Source organism: Manduca sexta, chromosome 5 (genome assembly GCF_014839805.1).
Source record: "Manduca sexta isolate Smith_Timp_Sample1 chromosome 5, JHU_Msex_v1.0, whole genome shotgun sequence".
NCBI classification, from domain to species: domain Eukaryota; kingdom Metazoa; phylum Arthropoda; class Insecta; order Lepidoptera; family Sphingidae; genus Manduca; species Manduca sexta.
This window is the reverse complement of record NC_051119.1, coordinates 7,496,412-7,515,396: the sequence shown is the minus strand read 5'-3', so window position 1 is coordinate 7,515,396 and position 18,985 is coordinate 7,496,412. Positions and strand designations below refer to the sequence as shown.

Below are 18,985 nucleotides of genomic sequence, written 5' to 3'. Positions count from 1 at the left end.
CAAACTCTTCAGCTTTGTATAATATTATAGACTAGCTTCCGCCCGCAGCTTCGCCCGCGTGGATTTCGGACTTCAAAAATGGAGGAGGTGCTCAATTTGTCGGTATGTTTTTTTAATGTATGGTGGTATGCAGGTGGTCCGAGTGTCCGGTCAGGGTCTGATGAGGGATCCTGGTGAAATCGAAGGAAGCATATAGCATGATTCAGTAGTCACGCGTGATGGCTTATTATTAGCGTATTTCATGTATAACTTTGGTGTTTCTATACCGATTTCTATGATTCTTTTTTATGGAATATTTAATAATGTTAACTTTTTTAATTAGACAGATATTAGACAAATATAATGAGAAAGCTTCGAACTGCTAAGCTATCGGGAGTTACACGTGTTATTGTGAGTCAACCATAAAAGATAGACATATGCTGTCGTGGGATATTTTTTATATAATTTTAAGGAGAACATTTCCGTCATACATGATTTCTGTGTAGCTTTAACCATTAAGGTTGCACACGCGACGGAAGCTAAAAAAATTGAGTAACTTCTCCCGTTTTCCCAACATTTCCCTTCACTGCTCTGCTCCTATTAATTGTAGCGTGATGAAAAGTATACTATAACCAGCACAGGAGTATGACAAATAATTTTACCAAGTCTCGTAAAAATCCGTCGAGTAGTTTTTGTTTCTATAACGGTTATACAGACAGACAGACAGACAAAAATTTTACTAATTGCATTTTTGGCATCAGTATTGATCCCTAATCACCCCCTGATAGTGATTTTGAAAATATATTTCATATACAGAATTGACCTCTCTACAGATTTATTATAAGTATAGATAACAGTATCAAACCTTAACACGCCAATGTTATGTTACCTTTGTGAAATTAGCGTGGAATGGTGTTCTATATTCCAATATCAATTGTCATAGACCGATAAGGTAGGATACATTGTTGATTGTTGCTATTGTACTAAAAATAATAAGAGTATGTTTTGTTTAACGTTGAAAAAAATATATAATACATATTGTGGCTCATGCTGTGACTGCTTGTAACTACAGTTACAATAACATGAGAGACTGTTACTATAATATCTAATGTGGATTTAAATTGAATTCTAAGCTCCGTTAGCAGTCCGTTAATAATAAATAAATAAATATATGCTTGTCAAATGAAGTGTCAAAATACCGTGTATATAGTAGATATAAGGGCCCTGTATCAATAGGGTAATGTTTGTTTTTTTAATAAGAGGATTAATAATCATTATGTATACACGAAATTAAATGCAAATTTTGCTTCTTATTTTTAAGATAAATTGAAATATCAATATTTTTTTATTGCAAATCAAATGTTTTAATTAAATAAACTATAATCCTTGGAATTATTTAATTTGTTCAATTTAATATATTTTGATTTCATTCATGATATAATCCTAGTAATAAAATAATAATAAAATAAAATCAAATTTTTATTCAATTTAATAAATTTACTATTTTAAATGTTAAAATTATTGGGAAAATTAATGCAATTATAAAAAAAATATTTTGAAATAAAAAAACTGCAATAAAATCCGAAAAAAAGTTTTATTTCGATGTCTAACATTCGCTTAAACATAAGGATTCATTACATCTATTAGGCATCCGACCGAGACCTCTTGTTTACAGAGGCCTCGGTGCCTTGCAGGGCCTTTTTTCGCAATTTTACCGACGACACTATTAAAACCTTTAGTATTTGCTCCACTCGGGTCTTCACGTCGTTGTTTCTTGGGTTTCGCCTGGGGCCTCACATCATTTAATTTTTTTGCTCTTCTCAGAGCTTCGCGTCATTCTTTTTTCATGCTTTTGCCTGGGGCCTTGTATTGTATTTTTTTGCTTTCCCCTAAAGCCTCGCATCATTGTTTTATTGCTTTCACCTGAAGACTCGCGTCTGGTAAGGCCATCATTGCCCCTTCTCAGGTGGAAACTGCATTCCGAACCAGTAAGCGAGAAGAAATTTCACTGAATCTGATTCATTTTCAACATTTTACAGAGTCAAATAAATTATTTCATTTCAATTCAGTGACGTTACGACCGTAAAATCTAGTTGACCTACAGATACTTCCTTTAATTAACCACGTCTTTATACAATAATTATGAAAGGATTTTTTTAGATTCAAGGTTCCTAAAATAGGTACTTACATCTAAGAAATCGGAAGGTGACCAGTTCTCCCACGGCTCAAACATTTGCATTAATTGAATTTGAATTTAGGAGTTCTATTAGGAATGGTTTGCCGTTTAATAAAACTTATCCGTCGAATTAATTATAACCTATAATAATATGTAGATATTATATACTGCCCATTGCTAAACATGGATATTTGCTGAGAGGGTTTAGGCCTCCACCACGCAGGACTCGTGCGCGTTGTTTTCACACACCCTCGAAACTCTTATGGAGAACTCTCACTCACACTCTTCCTTACATTATTTTTCTTCACTGTTGAATCCAACTATATAATTATTGTCTACAACATTCTATTCTAATAAAGTGTTTACTTCGTCCAACATTTTTCTGTACTCAAATACAAAATTGGATTCTGACATATAAATATATCATCCATATATATATCCATAACTATATTCGACACAATTCTAGGGGATTCCATTTTCAACTAAGGGGAAAACCTAAGGGGACCACCCTTACCCTGGCAGTTCAGGCGCTCAGAATACAATATAGTTGAGTAGAGGAAATCTTTAATACATTTATTTTCTTAGCTCCAGCAACGGTTTTCACATTATTACATTATGTTATAGCTCAGAATAGTGTTAAACTGGATGTAACAAACTTATAGGTAAATACATCTTGCATTTAAATATATAGGATTGTAACTTAACTAAATAAAATAAAAGAAAAATTATAATAATCGAAGTTTAACATAACTGTTTTATATAAAAGGTTCCAAGTACTATATTTCTTCATGATCAATACAATATTTATTACACGTGATTCAAGAGATAAGGACATCTTAATAACTTCCTTAACGCTTTGAATAAGGACTCAATTATATTATTAATCCCATCAAAAAGATAAATGTGAAAATTCAGAACCAATATTAAGAATAGCTTTTGCTGCGCCTAAAGCCGCGGCAAGGTTTTCCGAGATAAATATTATCCTAAAGCACTCAAGAGTATCTAATGTAGCTTCATATTAGTGAAAAAAAAAAACGAAATCGATTCATTACTTAGTTCCTGAGTTTAACGCGTTCGTTTCTTATGTTTACGCGAATGTTGGACATTTAAATGTAACTATTTTTCGAATTTCATCGCGGTTTTTAAATTATTATTTTCTCCCGAAATATCAAAGACTTTGCAGCCTTCATGGTCACGGGGGATTGAGATGTTGGTCGTACGAAAAGTCAAAGGAAATAAATACAAGCCTTCGGAACATGGGAGAAAATAATAAGATGTTCTCTCTAGAAGCTCTAAGATTTGTAAGTAATAAATAAAAATATAATAGCAACACTGTATTCCGCACTAACGCCATCTGTAGCACGCCTCCTGCTAACCTTACTTTGTTGCTTTTAGCTAAACGAATTCGTTGTTTTATTTTTAAGATCAAACGTATAAAAGTTATAAGACAAAGTTCTTGCACACAAAAAAGATTTATCTTAATTTTTTTTACAAAGTACAAGATCACGAAATTGTTTTAATCATGCGTAAAGAGCAACAGTTATAATTACCGGAAATTTCACTTCCCGGAAACGAAATCTTGGCCTTTGGATAAACGAACTTTAAGAAGAAAAAAACACGTCATTGTTTTACGTTATAGCATCATCTATTTCTCAAATGGCTTATTTTAATCGTCAAGAAAGTGGCAGAAATATTTTCGAAACAATTTTTAGTTGTTAATTTTTAATTCCCCTAGGAATCGAACCCATAAGCAATAACAATCAAAATATTATGTTTTTAATTTCCAAAATAAATGTTTGTAAGGAAAAAGTTTTTATGAAATATTATTACGATTTTTCCGTCTCATCTGCTTTTTATCTGGCTTAAATTTATTCTTTATATTTTAATAGAACGAATGGATTCAGACAAATAATAAAAATAAATGAGACAGAAAATTAACTGGCTTGTTTTCTTAATGGCCTAATAAATTAAAAAAAAAAGTAGGAAAATGGTATAAAATATTTATTCTTACAAACTAAATAACAAGAAACAATCACAGTAAAGTATAGTACACACATCTAGTCATCTCCTGGGATTAAGGGCCTATACACACACCAATACACCGCATCACTTTTACCTTAATGGTACTTCCCGTTTAACCAGCTTTCCTTCACAAGGCAATCTATAATCAATCAACCATTGTACAAAGGTCATTTTACATTCACATCAATTTAAGAATATTGACAATGGCCTACTCTCAGCACTGTCCTACCCTCGCACACACTGAAGATGACTAGCTAACGCATTCTATAATAACAAACACAACTATACACGCCTATTTATACATTTGGAAGCACACATCAGCACAAACAACGGTGGAAAACTAACAACAAATTTACTTTAAAAAGCTAACGAATTTAAACCTCATTTATATCTTGTGAGAGCCCTTTTTCGTGTGGATGATCGTTTCGTGGACTGGCACTTTGAAAGGGAAAGGCTTGGGTACAGGGACAATAATATGCTTCACCACTTCGAAAGGCACTTCTTTAACTTTAGGCACGTGAACAATCTTCTCTACTGGATAAGGAACAGATTTTTCCACCGGAACGGAAACTTCCTTCACGATCGGAATGACCACAGCTTTTGGCACCGGAATTTGAATCGGAACGTGGTGCGGGACCGGTATTATAATCGGTTGATGAACTTTGAACTCTACGTTCTTGGGAACAGGGACCACTACTTCCTTGTAGTGTTTGATTGGTTCCGGGTTTTCTTCCTCGACGTGTTGGTGGACGGGGTAGGCGTGGGCTTGAATATCATGGCCACCGAAGCCGTGACCACCTCCACCAAAGTCGTTACCACCTTCAAAGCCGTGACCTCCGAAGCCGCCGCCATCGCCGTGGTCTTCTTGTCCGCCAAAGTCGCCGTATTCACTTGCTTGTACCTGAGGAAGACAATAGTGTTACTACAATTCCGTTTAAGTAGTGTCTACAGCTTCAAAACCCAAATGAGCGCATTTCCGTGTTTGAGGATTCTTTGTAAATTATTGCTTGTTTTATCCGAATCTCCTGTGAGTATTCTTTGTAAACTATCGCTTGCTTCAACAGTAAAAGAAAACATCGTAACAAAACCTGCGTACATGAGAAATTCTCTATAAGAATTTCAAAAGTATGTGCAGTCTGCCAATCCGCAATAAGCCAGGGTGGTCCACTCACAGTAATAGAAGAGGCTCGTACCCATTTAAATAAAATAATTGCTTAACTAGATCCCTGTTTGCCACAACATTGCGAGGTTTTATATTTTCCTGGTCAGACTATACATAATCAATTGAAATAAGGATATTGACCCCGCATATTAAACATGTCATACAAGTTCATTGAATTGCATCTCGAGGTCATCCGATAATCCAACAAACTAACATGGTTCTATCAGTAGAACTATTAATTAATTCAATATAACCAAAATAAACAAATACGGCATAAAAATATAATAAATTATACAGTCATATAATATAATAAATTCAGCTTATTAAAAAGACGGTAGTATATATCTAATATAATTCATTCTAATTCTCACTCATGCCTTTAATTCCGAAGGGGTAGGCAGAGATGCAACTGGTGCATCCACTTTTCACCGTACCTATTACATGTAATAGGACAAACCTATCGCCTAGGCACAATACCAGACTGAGCTGATATTGAGTAGAAAGACCTAATATCACACTACCCGACCCGATAATCGAACCCGAGACCTCAGCATTGCAGTTGTATTCTAATACTGTTGCTCTTATCGTAATGTTTGTTTGAAGTTATTTTTATTTAAGATATATATATATATGAAAATAAAACGATCTTACTCTCGGCCTTGTGTTGAAGCGAATTGTGTTCTTACATAAATTTGAATAACTAGACATTACGTAAATAAAAAAGAAGTAGAGGAAAAAACTAACGAAAGGAAAAGGATATTATTTTTATTATCCTTTATTGGTGGTAGGTCTCTCATATGTGAGAGTCCGCCTCGGCAGGTACCATCGCAATGTCTATTTCTGCACCCAAGAAGCAGTGTGAAGTGACTGTTGTGTTCCGGTTTGAAGGACATTGTAGCCACTGTAATTATTGGACATAATACAACATCATATGTCTCAGGATGGCGAGTGCAGTGGAATACCAAACAATACTTTGTAATTCAAGGTGTTGGATGGTGTTTCTACTATTTATGGGCGGTCTATCACTTACTATCAGGCGAACGGCAAGCTCGTCTCGTCATTCTAAGCAATAAAAAAAAAGATAGATGGCACACAAAAAGACCCAATCTTACATATAACTGTTACCTTTTATGCCAGGAAAGGTTTTTAACACAACCAAAAACAAAAACAACACTTAATAAATACTTGCTATTCAATTATAAAAGTAATTCAACAAAAAATAAATAAAAACACAACAAATTCTTGTCGTAATAACCTATACTTTCTTATACCGCGTTAAATAAAAACTAAAACTCAATGTATCAAAGAACTAGATAGTGTCGCACAAAAAAACACAGAATATAGATTCACTTTCAATGGCCGAGATTGCAACAGTTTCGACCAGTTAATATAGCATTTTACAGTGATGTAACTCGTTATGCAATAGGAAAGTACAAAAGGAACAAAAAGCGTGCATTAATAACGTAAATTATTAATACCTATTGCATGAAATAGAATCTATTATTGTTTATTTCTCTTATCCCATCTCTCGTCAGACGATAGTCAGGGTTCCAATCGGCTTACAATCAGGGTAGTGCGGTCTACTTGCTGTATGTATTTAAATAAATAAATTGTTTCAACTAATTATTACTGCCTCACTGCTGAGCAGGGGCCTCCTCTACGGAGAGGGATTAGTTCCACCGAACTAGAGTAGTGCGGATTGGCAGATTTCACCCTCAACATTCTTATAGAAAACTTCTGAGGTTTGCAGAAACCTGCATCAGATTACATTAATATAGGGAAATCTCTGTATTAATGTATTATTACATAACATACAACATTGTAATTGAGAAATAATTATAGCTTGTTACTGTGTATTTGTCGTTTGTCTGATGTAACATTTGAGAGCATCTGCGCATCGCCATACATACATACATACATGGTATCACGCCTCTCTCCCACAGGGGTAGACAGATACAATGAATTGCCACTTTGCACGTTTCTGATTCTTTTGCTTCCTCCACTTTCATCAATCTTTTTATGCATTCCCACCGGTCCAGGGTACTTTTGACTGGGCCTTTACCCTGAATGTCAGATATCTGACATTCGAAGGTTCGGTGCGTTCGACGCCTACCGGCTCTTCCATCCACATTCGCGGTATATATCTTCTTTTGTCAGTCTACTGCCATCCATCTTCTCCAAATGTCCAAACCGCTTGATAATTGAACATAATATTTCGTCTTTTGTGCCTTAAAAGTCACCTTGAAACGTTTCAACTGAAGAGAAGTTCGCGAGTTTTGTTCACAAACTAAGACGACCGGCGCTCGTAAATTGTATATTATATTATAAACAAACAAAATTACTTCAAGACACAATAAAGACTTCAATATACGGCCAAACTCATAATCTTGTTTGTAACGTTTTATATTTTTCCTTAGACGCAGAATACGTTACAATTTTAGTGTTTAGGAATCCTTCGGTATCCCGACAAAACTAAATGCTTCATTTATTATAAGATTTTGCTAATTCTATAATAATACTCGCTCCAGAGCTCTCGTCCACTACCTTCAGCTCATCGCTCCACCGGCTCGCACGTCACACAATACGCTCCCTGTACGTGGTCTCACAATACTCGCTCCTGAGCTCTCATTCACTACCTTCAGCTAGTCGCACCATCAGTTCACGCCTCACAGACTACGCTCCCTGTACGTGGTCTCACAACACTCGCTCCTGAGCTCTCATCCACTACCTTCAGCTCGTCGCTCTACCAGCCCGCGCGTCACACACTACGCTCCCTGTACGTGGTCTCACAACACACGCTCCTGAGCTCTCATCCACTACCTTCAGCTCGTCGCTCCACCAGCCCGCGCGTCACACACTACGCTCCCTGTACGTGGTCTCACAACACTCGCTCCTGAGCTCTCATCCACTACCTTCAGCTCGTCGCTCTACCAGCCCGCGCGTCACACACTACGCTCCCTGTACGTGGTTTCACAACACTCGCTCCTGAGCTCTCATCCACTACCTTCAGCTCGTCGCTCCACCGGCCCGCGCGTCACACACTACGCTCCCTGTACGCGTCACATCACAATATTCAAAAGTTTTCTAATTATGATGCGATAATTCCATTAATGAAATCATAAAGTCTAGACAAAACGACGTCTGTCTGGCCCGGTTAATAATTAAGCCCGGCGTTGGATACAGTAAACCAACAGCGCTAAGTATTATAAAATGCAAATTATTTTCAAAACTTTACTTGTTTAACGAAGATTTATATTTTTACAAAAGTTTTCTATAATCCTATTTAAATGTTAATAGCATTTGGGCTCGAAAATAGATTCGCCCAAAGTACAGTTTAAGTGCAAATTACAGTTTTACATTTTAAGTAGTGTAATTTTGTGTTATTTAATTTTATCGTGAGCTGATCCCTCGACCTCGGTTTCATTTTAATTTTTATAATAAATATCTTTCTATTCATTGGAGTAATAAACCTAGTTACAGTTTTAGAATTAGTTTTCACCATTTCATTTTTGGGTTATTTATCGTGGAAAGTTTTACACGGGCGAATGAGTAAGGCAAATACAAAATATGGTCTAGAAAAATTACTATAATAGCTGGTCTATATTGGGACAGACTGCAAAACATATCGGCCTACATACTGGAACAAATAACCTCCTACCTAAATTACCTCGTAAGTTTCCAACAAAGCATAACTGCATTGTTGTGTAAATGCTTCCGTAGAAACCATGAAACCGCGCGCCCATAAAAAATGCTTTATTTCGAAGCCCATTCATAAAAAAATACATTAATTTCTTTCAGATTTTAATGTCATGTGACGGAGATAATACATTTATTGTGTTTTGGCAAATGTCTAATTTTTTTCTTTGTGAATTATCGCCTGCTTTAACGGTAAAGGAAAACATCGTAAGGAAACCTGTATACCTGAGAAGTTCTCTATAGGAATTTTGAGGGTATGTGAAGTCTAACAATCCGCACTGGGCTAGAGTGGTGGACTAAAGCCTAATCCCTCTCAGTAGTAGAGGAGGCCCGTGCCCGGCAGTGGAACAGTAAATAATACAGGGCTGATATTATTATTATAAATTTCTAATTTTAAAATAACATATCGATTATTTTGATATTGTGGATGAGGGATTGTGGTAATTATTGACCATCAGATGACTTGCACTTGCTTCCCTTAAAAACATCGTATTGATAGATAAGATCACTTTTCCCGACCCGGGCATCGAACCAGAGAACGGCGCTACAGTCATATGCAAGAATGATATCATTTTTCCAGCAATTGTTCAAAATACCGCAACCTACAAACTACCAACAACATGCTTTATAAAATATTGTGATCATGCGTGTTTCTGTGGAAAACATGTAAGTGTTATGGATTCCATTCATACTTCGCTAAGAATTGCTTTCATAGGCGCTTATTTTAAGAAATTGCAAACTCACGCCATACATTGTTATTGTGTTAAAGAATATCTACTTCCGCGGCTTATAGGTGCAGTGATGGACTTAGATCGTGGAAAGTCTCGGATTCAAATCCCAGCTCAGGAAACTATTAACGGAATCTATTCGGGAAAATCAAGCCACATAACTGAATAGGATTTGAATTTATATCTGGATTTCACCTCATGATGGTTGTCTGCTTTTATTTCCCTCTCACACTCACTCACACACGTGGGGTAGACGCCACACAATTATCTACGCATGTTGTCAAACTATTTAGCATACTTTTCACGCTAGCCATTGGTTTGCGATAAACCCCTCCAGGAAATTCATACCCAGGCAAATTTTAAATCTGTAAAAGTCTTGATTAACCTGGTAAACTAACTCAGGCTTTTCAAATATATATAATATTTTTTTAGGAAGCCACTAGGAACTAAATATGATTAGCTTCGTTTATATGACTTAAGAAACTTCAGGAAAAACCTAAGCCCCATGATTCCTCGTAGGGATGTTTATGAGTGACCATGAATCAGATAACCAATTTGCTAGTGGACGTGGAGCTGATGACCCATTTTCTAGTTTTAATATTCTTTCTATAAAACTTACTTGCTGGTCTTGCTGTGGAAGGAATGCTTGGAGGTTGGCGAAGGGGGTCCATTGTGCCTGGTTGGCTAATGCGGAAGCCACCAAGAAGCTGCTGGTAATCTAGAAATAAGTATGATGTAAGTAAGTCAGGTATAAGTAAGTAAGTAAGTAAAAAAATATTTATTTCTACAATAAAAATTGTTAAATATAAGCAGAGTTTATTGGTTATGGAATCTAGTATGTAGAAGTAATAATGAAGTCAATTATACATTAGTATCCTTTGTATTTAATTTATATCTAAGTATTATTTTGCTTTTTAAATTTTAGTTCGTTTCTAACACCGAGATGTGGATTTTCGATTGTATCACTGTCATAGAAATTTATAATCCACTAAAAACTTTAATTTCAAAATCAATGTTTATAATTTTATTTTTGACGCAGTTTTACCCTAACATCAAAAATGTCACGTGAGTATTTTTAACAGTTTTATGTAATTAAAATATATAAAAGTACAGCGCCCTCTAGCACAAATATACTGCACTAATTATAATTTAGTTAAACACGTAGCATTTCTGATTTCCACCTATGTACATATAAATTGAACGCCATCTATAATCATAAATCAGAACTAAATCGCGCACAATTTCAAATAAATGTCACGTAAACTGATTTTAAAAGCTCATAAAAAAATATCTATCACATATTATTTAAAATATTTTTAACCACACACAATCACATCACAAACACAAAATGAACTAACGTATAAAATTGCTGAACGCATTTTGATGGCGCCTCTCGGTTCTCGTAGCTGGTTGTGATGACACAATCCGATCACCCAGTGTTTTATAGTGGAGTGACAGGCGCTCGGAAGTAGGTGGAAGCGGATTTAACGAGGTTTCAGGGTTCCGCATGATGTTTAATGAACCTTTGCGGTAGTAGTGTAATTTAGTTTACACGATATTAGATGGTTTTAATTCACCTTCGTATGTTAATCAATATCTATATCTATATTAATACGTGGAGAAAAAGATGTTCGATGGTTGTACCCCTTTTCAGTACATTGCGCGCACGGAGAAATGTAAAATTTAGCAAGATTAAAGTTCATAATGAGAAGTACAGAAAAATTATATTAATGTATTATATGTGTTTTAACGCTTGACTTTCAAACACTTGACCATTATTCATTAATCTATGGCTTGGAACTAGGTCCATGTTAGAGTCTTATTGAAGAAATAAAACACACTAGGCACTCTTTCAGAGTAAAACGAAGCTATTAATAAAATTATAATAATTTAAATCTAATTAAATTATTTATTTGAACTTGTAAAATGTTATGCTATATTTAAATTCCGTCAATATTAACTCTACCACCAGTTCGGAAAGCAGTTCTCACCAGAAAAGTACGGCAAGTAACTGTAATATTGCTCTTTTCTAAATCATTCTAAAGTATAAACTACAGTGCATGATACAGAGAAAAAAAAATACATTTGGTGTTTTTATTATTAAAATCTGTAAATAACTTTTATTTTTAATGTCTAACATTCGCATAAACATAAGAAATCAGTATTCAAAGTGTTAGTACCTATAAGAAGTTAAGATGTTTTATTAATACTTACTAATAACTTCAGCACAAAATAGGAAAAAGTCGCTTGCTTCATGAGCTCTATGAATATTAAAAACAAAACATAATACTCTGAAAGAAAAGACGCTGAATGGTACGCCGCCGTACGTACCCAGACAGACTTTCATAATAGTAACATCATCACCATCAGCCACATAAAGTCCACTGCTGAACATAGGCGTCTCCCAGAGATTTCCAGACGAACCTGACGAAAGCGGCCTACATCCAGCGTGTTCCTACGACCTAGCACCTTGCAGGTAGACGTCCATAACAACCAGAGGCGGCCTTTGGGGAAGGCAAACCAGGCAACCGCCCGGGGCCTCGCGCTTTCAGAGACCTCGAGCGGTGCCTCACAGGACCTTTTTTTTACGTTCTAGCCGACGAAACTGTTAAAACAGGCGAACGTTTTTTTGCTCTGCCCGGGGCTCGCGTCGTTTAGGGCCGCCACTGATAACAACATAGAAATAGCTAACACCAAATATTTAAATGCAGAACCACTACATAAATCGTTTACGTAGATGTCTTTTTGTTCGTCTACGCTCTACATTGCGTCCAGTATAATTTGAGCCACTACTCTCTCCAAACCGTATGTAGAAAGTAGTCACGAAGTTCTGGACAGTTATGTCACAGACTGAAAAATAAAACATTTGGTTCGCGCTTATACTGGGCCAGCGATTGGTATGGGTCAGTTGTGACTGCTAGATTGATTTAATATGATTTTTTTTTTCATTGTTAGTAACGCACTTGAGGTATGTACCTGTTTTTTCATTTGTTTTTTTTATATATCGAACCCCGGAGTCAACACCGAGAGAAACTTGCGAATGAGATACTAGAAACCCGCGGCTTAGCGACTGCAGGGGTCTGGAGGAAAGTTGGGAGGGGATATCCGGGGATGGAAGTGTGAGAGAAAGGGACCCTCTTAGGATAAGCGTAGGGATGAAGGCCAGGGAATGTTCGCTAGCCCTCATAGATCTTATTTATTTTATTTATTACAGTTTATATACAGAGTGTTAAGGCAGACTTAATAGCGAAGGCATTCTCTACCAGTCAACCTTTAGATGGTGCTACTAAAGAGGTAGGTGTAGATCTCAATGTGACTTGACAACTATGAGGTATACACACTGAACTGTGTCCTTAGGACCGCAACAAATGTCCTCTAGTGCATTGACGTGCGTTTGGTGTGAAGATCGGGCGCACAAGAATTACATTGGGTAGGTATGTACCTACTTGTTGGAGTTTGTAGTCCATTTCTCAAGATTGCAATCAAATACTTATTACAGTTTGTGGCACGTCCCTGGTGGAAACAAACACGGTGGCAAAAGTATACTAAATATAAATACCTAAACAAAACTCTAGTAGAACAGAGTAGTAGAGAGACACTCAAAGATCTAATTGATATCTTAATTCCAGCATATATAGCATAATGACTGCAGCTGATTGAGTAATGAATAATAATATGTATAATAACTACATACTTGTAATATAGTTCATCATGTTCACTAATATATCACATTTCTATTTAAGTAATTAATTAATGAGAGATAACTATATGTTCTTAGGGCAGTATTAGTAAATAAATCACACCTTTAAGTAGGATCTCAAGTACAAATAAGTATACAATCTTAATTATAAACTTTACTGTTTTAGCGTTAAGAGGTGATTAAGAATTGCTTAAATAGCTGTCAAAAACATCAACGGCTTCTAGTTTAAACCTTATTAAGAGACAATATGGCGGATTGTGACTTACAACTGATCGAGTAAATTTTTTAACTAAGCATAGCTTTGCGAAATTTATATACCTAAGTAAGACTAATAATAATTGAACTATTTCATGAACCAAATTGAGCCATACTTATATATAGTCTTGTTTAAATAATAATATCGGTCAAATAAACCGCTTTAAAAATAGTCTATAATAAAAACATTACCGTCTTTAGGTAAACGTAACTGAAATTTTCAATGGTACGTAAAGATTTTTTCGCCGCATAGCTTCTTTAGTCGCGGTCTCAATGGGCTGTCACGATTTGAAATCATCTTCGGATTAGCCTAGTATTAGCAATTGCGTAATTATAGTTGTTTTGTCACCTAATTAGGTTATAACATTGGTTATAGATTGTTAATTAACGTGTAATTACTTTGGAGGTGTACATAATTTTTCTAGTACCTCTTCTCTTGGTCGCATCTGTGACGAATATGCAACGTAGATTTTTTTTAATTAATCTCAATTTTCTAAAGCTCTGGATTCAAGGGTTACAGATATAGCATTAATCGCATTCAGTGGATATAAGAAAGTATGAACTATTCGACCATTCTCCGAAGTCCAGAACAAAACGATTACACAAATATTTCGACAACCCCAACATAGAAATTAAGTAAATTTTTCTAACAATTTTATTTTTGATAACAACCAATAGTTTGAAATGAGTAATTAATATTTATATTTCCACTTTATTTAACAAAGCGGCGATAGCCTACTTGGGTGTGGAACGGACTGCCAAGACCAATGTCCGCAGGTTCAAATACCAAGGGCACACACCTCTGACTTTTCTAAAAATCATGTGTGTATTCTTTGTGAATTTATCGTTCGCTTTAACGGTGAAGGTAAACATCGTGAGGAAACCTGCACATCTGAGTAGTTCTCTATAGGAATTTCGAAGGTGTGTGAAGTCTACCAATCCGCACTAGGCCAGCATGGTGGACTAAGGCCTAATCCCTCTCAGTAGTAGAGGAGGCCCGTGCTCAGCAGTGGGCAAGTATATAATACAGGGCTGATATTATTATTATTTTATTATTTATTTAAAACCATCATACTGCAACTAGAGCATTTTGCAAATGAGATTTTGTTCTTGGGGTCCCTCGATTTGTCTCGGTTCGGTTCAACCTGCAACCGATTATTTACAAGTCATATTTTTAAAGAATGACATATTTTTTTAACCTGCCTAGGACACGAACCTAGGCAGTACATAAATAGGCAACGTACGATCTCTTCTCTATTAACTAGACCGTTAAGACATTTCACTTTTAGACAGGCACTGTTTTGAATGAATTCGATTTAGTTCCGATAGCAATTTTCGTGCTTGTCACGTTAAATAAGTTAGAAAGAACAGAAATCTGTCTAATGTCATAATAATTCAGTATTTCTCGAGCAAATATTTAGGTGCCTATTAGGTCTTTAATGTCTAGACATTTTTACGAAATTTTAGTGCTAATAATGTTTCTGGCTGACGAAGTTTGAAAAAAGAACGCGATGCGGTGCGAAGTTATGCAGTCTACAAAAAGAAGGCGCTGCACGGAGGTAATTAACTCTCAGACAGATACTCGAAAAAAACATATTTTATGAACAACCAAACTCTCAGATAAATTATTGTGGTTGTGTTTCCGATCTTACGTGGGAAATAAGGTTTTGTAATTCAAACAAACTGTAGTATAAAAAGTTATCTATAAATAATTATAAAATTTGCCATAAAATTAAAATGAAAACATTTTTTCAGATTTATCGCGGTTTTTCTTTACGAGGGACAAGTCAGATTTATTAAAAAAAATGTTGTCAATGGTTCATAAGGCGCTGTTGCGAAAGATAATCTACGTCCGCATGAAATCTGCGTAACCCGTTAGTCGCAAATCGCTCGTCATTACCTGTAGTTCATTCATAATGCCTTTCACATAATTAACTCATAGTCCTAGTGTATAGTTAGCTGAAAGGAAGAGCGTGGGTTAAGTTCCTCCGTTTGTTATTTGAAGCATAAGTTAATGGCAAGTGGATAACCCGATGTTAGCCCCCCCCCCCCCCTCTCCCCGAGGCAATTCTTGTGCGCATGGTCCTCACACTGAATGCACGCCCATGCACGGGGGACATTTGTCGCGGCCCTAGGCACACAGTTTAATGTGTATACCTCTTAGTTGTATAACACATTGAGGCCAGGGACTGCGAACATTTTCCCTCCCACTTCACTCCGCCCATCCTGCTATTTTCCCCTTCCTTCCCCTTCAATTCACCCCCTTTTTCTCCTCTTCCTCTTTCCTCCAGGGCTCTGTCGTTAAGCCGGAAGGCACGTAGTATCCAATTCACTTGAATCCCCGGTGATGACTGCGGGGCCTGTACTTAAAAATAAATCCGATGTTAGGTAATGTCTAACCTCCAAACCGCTAGTGCTGAAGAAATATGACCGGTTTTATAGAAATTATTGTTCCATTTGAGTGATTCCGGACCCAAATCCTAAAAAATCCTTTCCTTTTTCTAATTGCTCTCCTTACAGTTCGGCAAAACGAAGAAATTCTTCGATAGCAGTTATTAATTAGCTAATTGACTACTTTTTATAATATATTTATCGAAAAAGTTTATCATCTAAAATCTAGTTGAAAATCTGTTTTTAAAATCCATGCAATAATAATATTATAAAGGTTTGAAATTTAGTGGAAAACGTAGCTGTGAAATAACATAAATGGCAAACTGTCACGTCACCGAGTGTCATCGGCCATAACGGTGCGTGCGTGAGAAAGAGATATAATACCCTAAAACACCTCCAGTATTGCACACAAGTTTTTAAATTCAATTTAGATGATGATATCACAGAAAAAAACTGTTCTGTTAAATGTTAATTATTATATACCTAATCAAACATAGGAAACTGCTTAAACCATCAGTGAATTCTAGTTTATACACACATACTATCATAATATTCATCCCTCAAGAGGTAGGTAGAGACTTAGAGACGTAACTGGTGCAACCACTCCGCTTATTTCTTCCATGATTTTCTTATCCATACACGGCAAAGTAACCCGTGATGGTAAGTAGAGTGGGGTCCATTGGCATTCGCGAGGGCTGATTACCCCTAACAGTCGACATAATTATGCCGGCCTGTTGGAACCAGATATACACAGGCTGACCCCGGAACGGTCATACGTGGGCCAGTATGACAGGTTTTAACACCTTGTGTACGGTGGTCGCTATCCGGGCGGATATAAAACAAATCCTACCACCAGCGATAGAATGCTAGCCTTTCTCCATATTCTATAATTAATCGATTATTTTATTAATATACATATAGGTAAGTACGTTATCAAAATTCTTTCAAAGTAATAAGTGTGCATTATTCTGCCATAATTTGTTCCGGCGAGCGTTTTGATCGCATTCCCGATTAGAGTGCATTGTCTAAATAATAATCTGTGCAAACAATGAGCGCTATTAAAGTACCGTAAGTGGCTTGATGTTGTTGTATCGTGCGGTGTTAGGCATTGTGAATAAAGTCCACAGCAAAAGCACGTATTTGATTATATTTTTATTACTTAACACACAAATTATTGATATCTATAGCATGACCATGCCACTGTATACGTACAATCGACACTTCTTTCGTCGCTTACAGAATTATGATTTACTTTTACTTTTCCTTAAGTTATTTAATATTTAAATACATTTGCAAGCTACCTAACTATTAAACTGTTATAAAAGTTTAGAAGATATTTTAGATCATTAAGTAGATAAAGCCTTGTGAATTATTTTACAAAAATATTTTGCTATACTCAATAAAGTTATAGAGAATAAACACATCGAGAAAGCTTTTCGGCCATATCGGGTACAATTTCCAGACTCCGAGCATCAACTGAGTAGAAAAAACCCAACATTTTGCCCGAACTGGGAATCAAACCTCAGCACAGCAGTCGCACCGTAAAACAACTACGCCACCAAGACGGTCATTAATTTAATAATAACTAAAGTTAATTAAAATTTTTATCGAATAGTTTTTTCTGCTAATGCCGGATATTGTATATCGCCCGCAACACTCGCCTTCCGGTAAAAGGCATAGTTATTAAGTATTACGTACGCCACATATTACGTCGGTACGAACTACGAGACGTTTTTTTTCAGCCGATTCGGTATTTGATTGCGGTCATTTGTCGCGTGCGGTACCAAAGTAGGCGGAATTTTAGGTTAATGTTTTATACCGATCTAGATAACTATCATGTGTTATAGTGATAAAGGTCTTTAAAGCGAGAATGCTTAGGTGTTATCACTTTCCAGTATTATATATTAGTCTATGGTTATCACTACATAGTATAAGACAAAGTCGCTTTCTCTGTCCCTATGTGTGCTTAAATCTTTAAAACTACGCAACGGAATTTGATGCGGTTTTTTTTAATAGATAGAGTGATTCAAGAGGAAGGTTTATATGTATAATAATAACATCCATTAAATAGTCAGCATTGCACCCGTGCGAAGCCGGGGCGGGTCGCTAGTTATTGATATTGATAACTCGGTCTACTGGTTAGCTGAAATTATTGAAAAGCGTCATTTTCTTTTCGTAAGATTTTAACTAGGTTAAAAAAAATATATAAAAAAGTTATTTTAAAGATGTATAAAAGTTAGTGTCGCAAAAAATGTCGCTTTAATCAATAAGTCTTTCAACCCTCGTATATGACCATATGATCCAGACTATGAGAGTGAAGGAACAGAGTGCTTGTGTATTGCACACATTTATGCACTATAATATTTCCTGCGTGGCTGATCTCTGTTGAAATTGGCCACCGAAATTCGACTAAAAAGGAATCATTTAAAAACTAATAAAAGGTTTTATTAGAATCACTTTACCCAGATAATAAAGGCGCAAAATGTTTTGTCATAAGTATCTCTTTATAGGTACACACATAATATAGGCCAACAAGGAAAATAATACCTCGATATGTTGTAGTAAAATATGGATTTAATTTCTGTTCTGACAACGTCAACTTATGTTTAAAACAAAAAAGTGGCGCCATCAGTGCAAGTTTTTTTATTTTTCTAGTCACCAGGTTATAGAATACATTCGCTTTATCATAAATGTATATTGAAGTTATTTTAGTGTGCGGGCTGACATAAGTTCTGTTCATCAAAGTAATCTGTACTCTATATAAAGCTGAAGAGTTTGTTTGTTTGAACGCGCTAATCTCAGGAACGACTGATTCGAAGAGAAAAATTCTTAAAGTTGAATAGCATATTGATCGATGAAGGCTATTTATTATCACT

At 35.9% G+C, this 18,985-nt stretch overlaps 1 protein-coding gene across 1 annotated transcript; it reads right to left on the bottom strand.

The window, feature by feature from the left end:
• Positions 1–4,135: 4,135 nt before the first annotated feature.
• On the bottom strand, positions 4,136–11,142 carry LOC115444625 (titin). Its single transcript, XM_030170471.2, has 3 exons — positions 11,122–11,142; positions 10,383–10,481; positions 4,136–5,078 (listed from the first exon to the last, which is right to left on the bottom strand). The coding sequence occupies exons 1-3, from the start codon at positions 11,140–11,142 to the stop codon at positions 4,563–4,565; spliced, it is 636 nt and encodes a 211-aa protein (XP_030026331.2). The 3' UTR covers positions 4,136–4,562.
• Positions 11,143–18,985: the final 7,843 nt, after the last annotated feature.

Bases quoted from the DNA above. Each gene is read 5' to 3' on its own strand.
- LOC115444625 (XM_030170471.2), bottom strand. From the start codon at position 11,142: ATGCGTTCAGCAATTTTATAC. The intron at 10,482-11,121 runs GTTAGTTCATTT...ACTTATTTCTAG, and splicing joins TGCGTTCAGCAATTTTATAC to ATTACCAGCAGCTTCTTGGT. The intron at 5,079-10,382 runs GTAAGTTTTATA...TGTCTTCCTCAG, and splicing joins TTCCACAGCAAGACCAGCAA to GTACAAGCAAGTGAATACGG.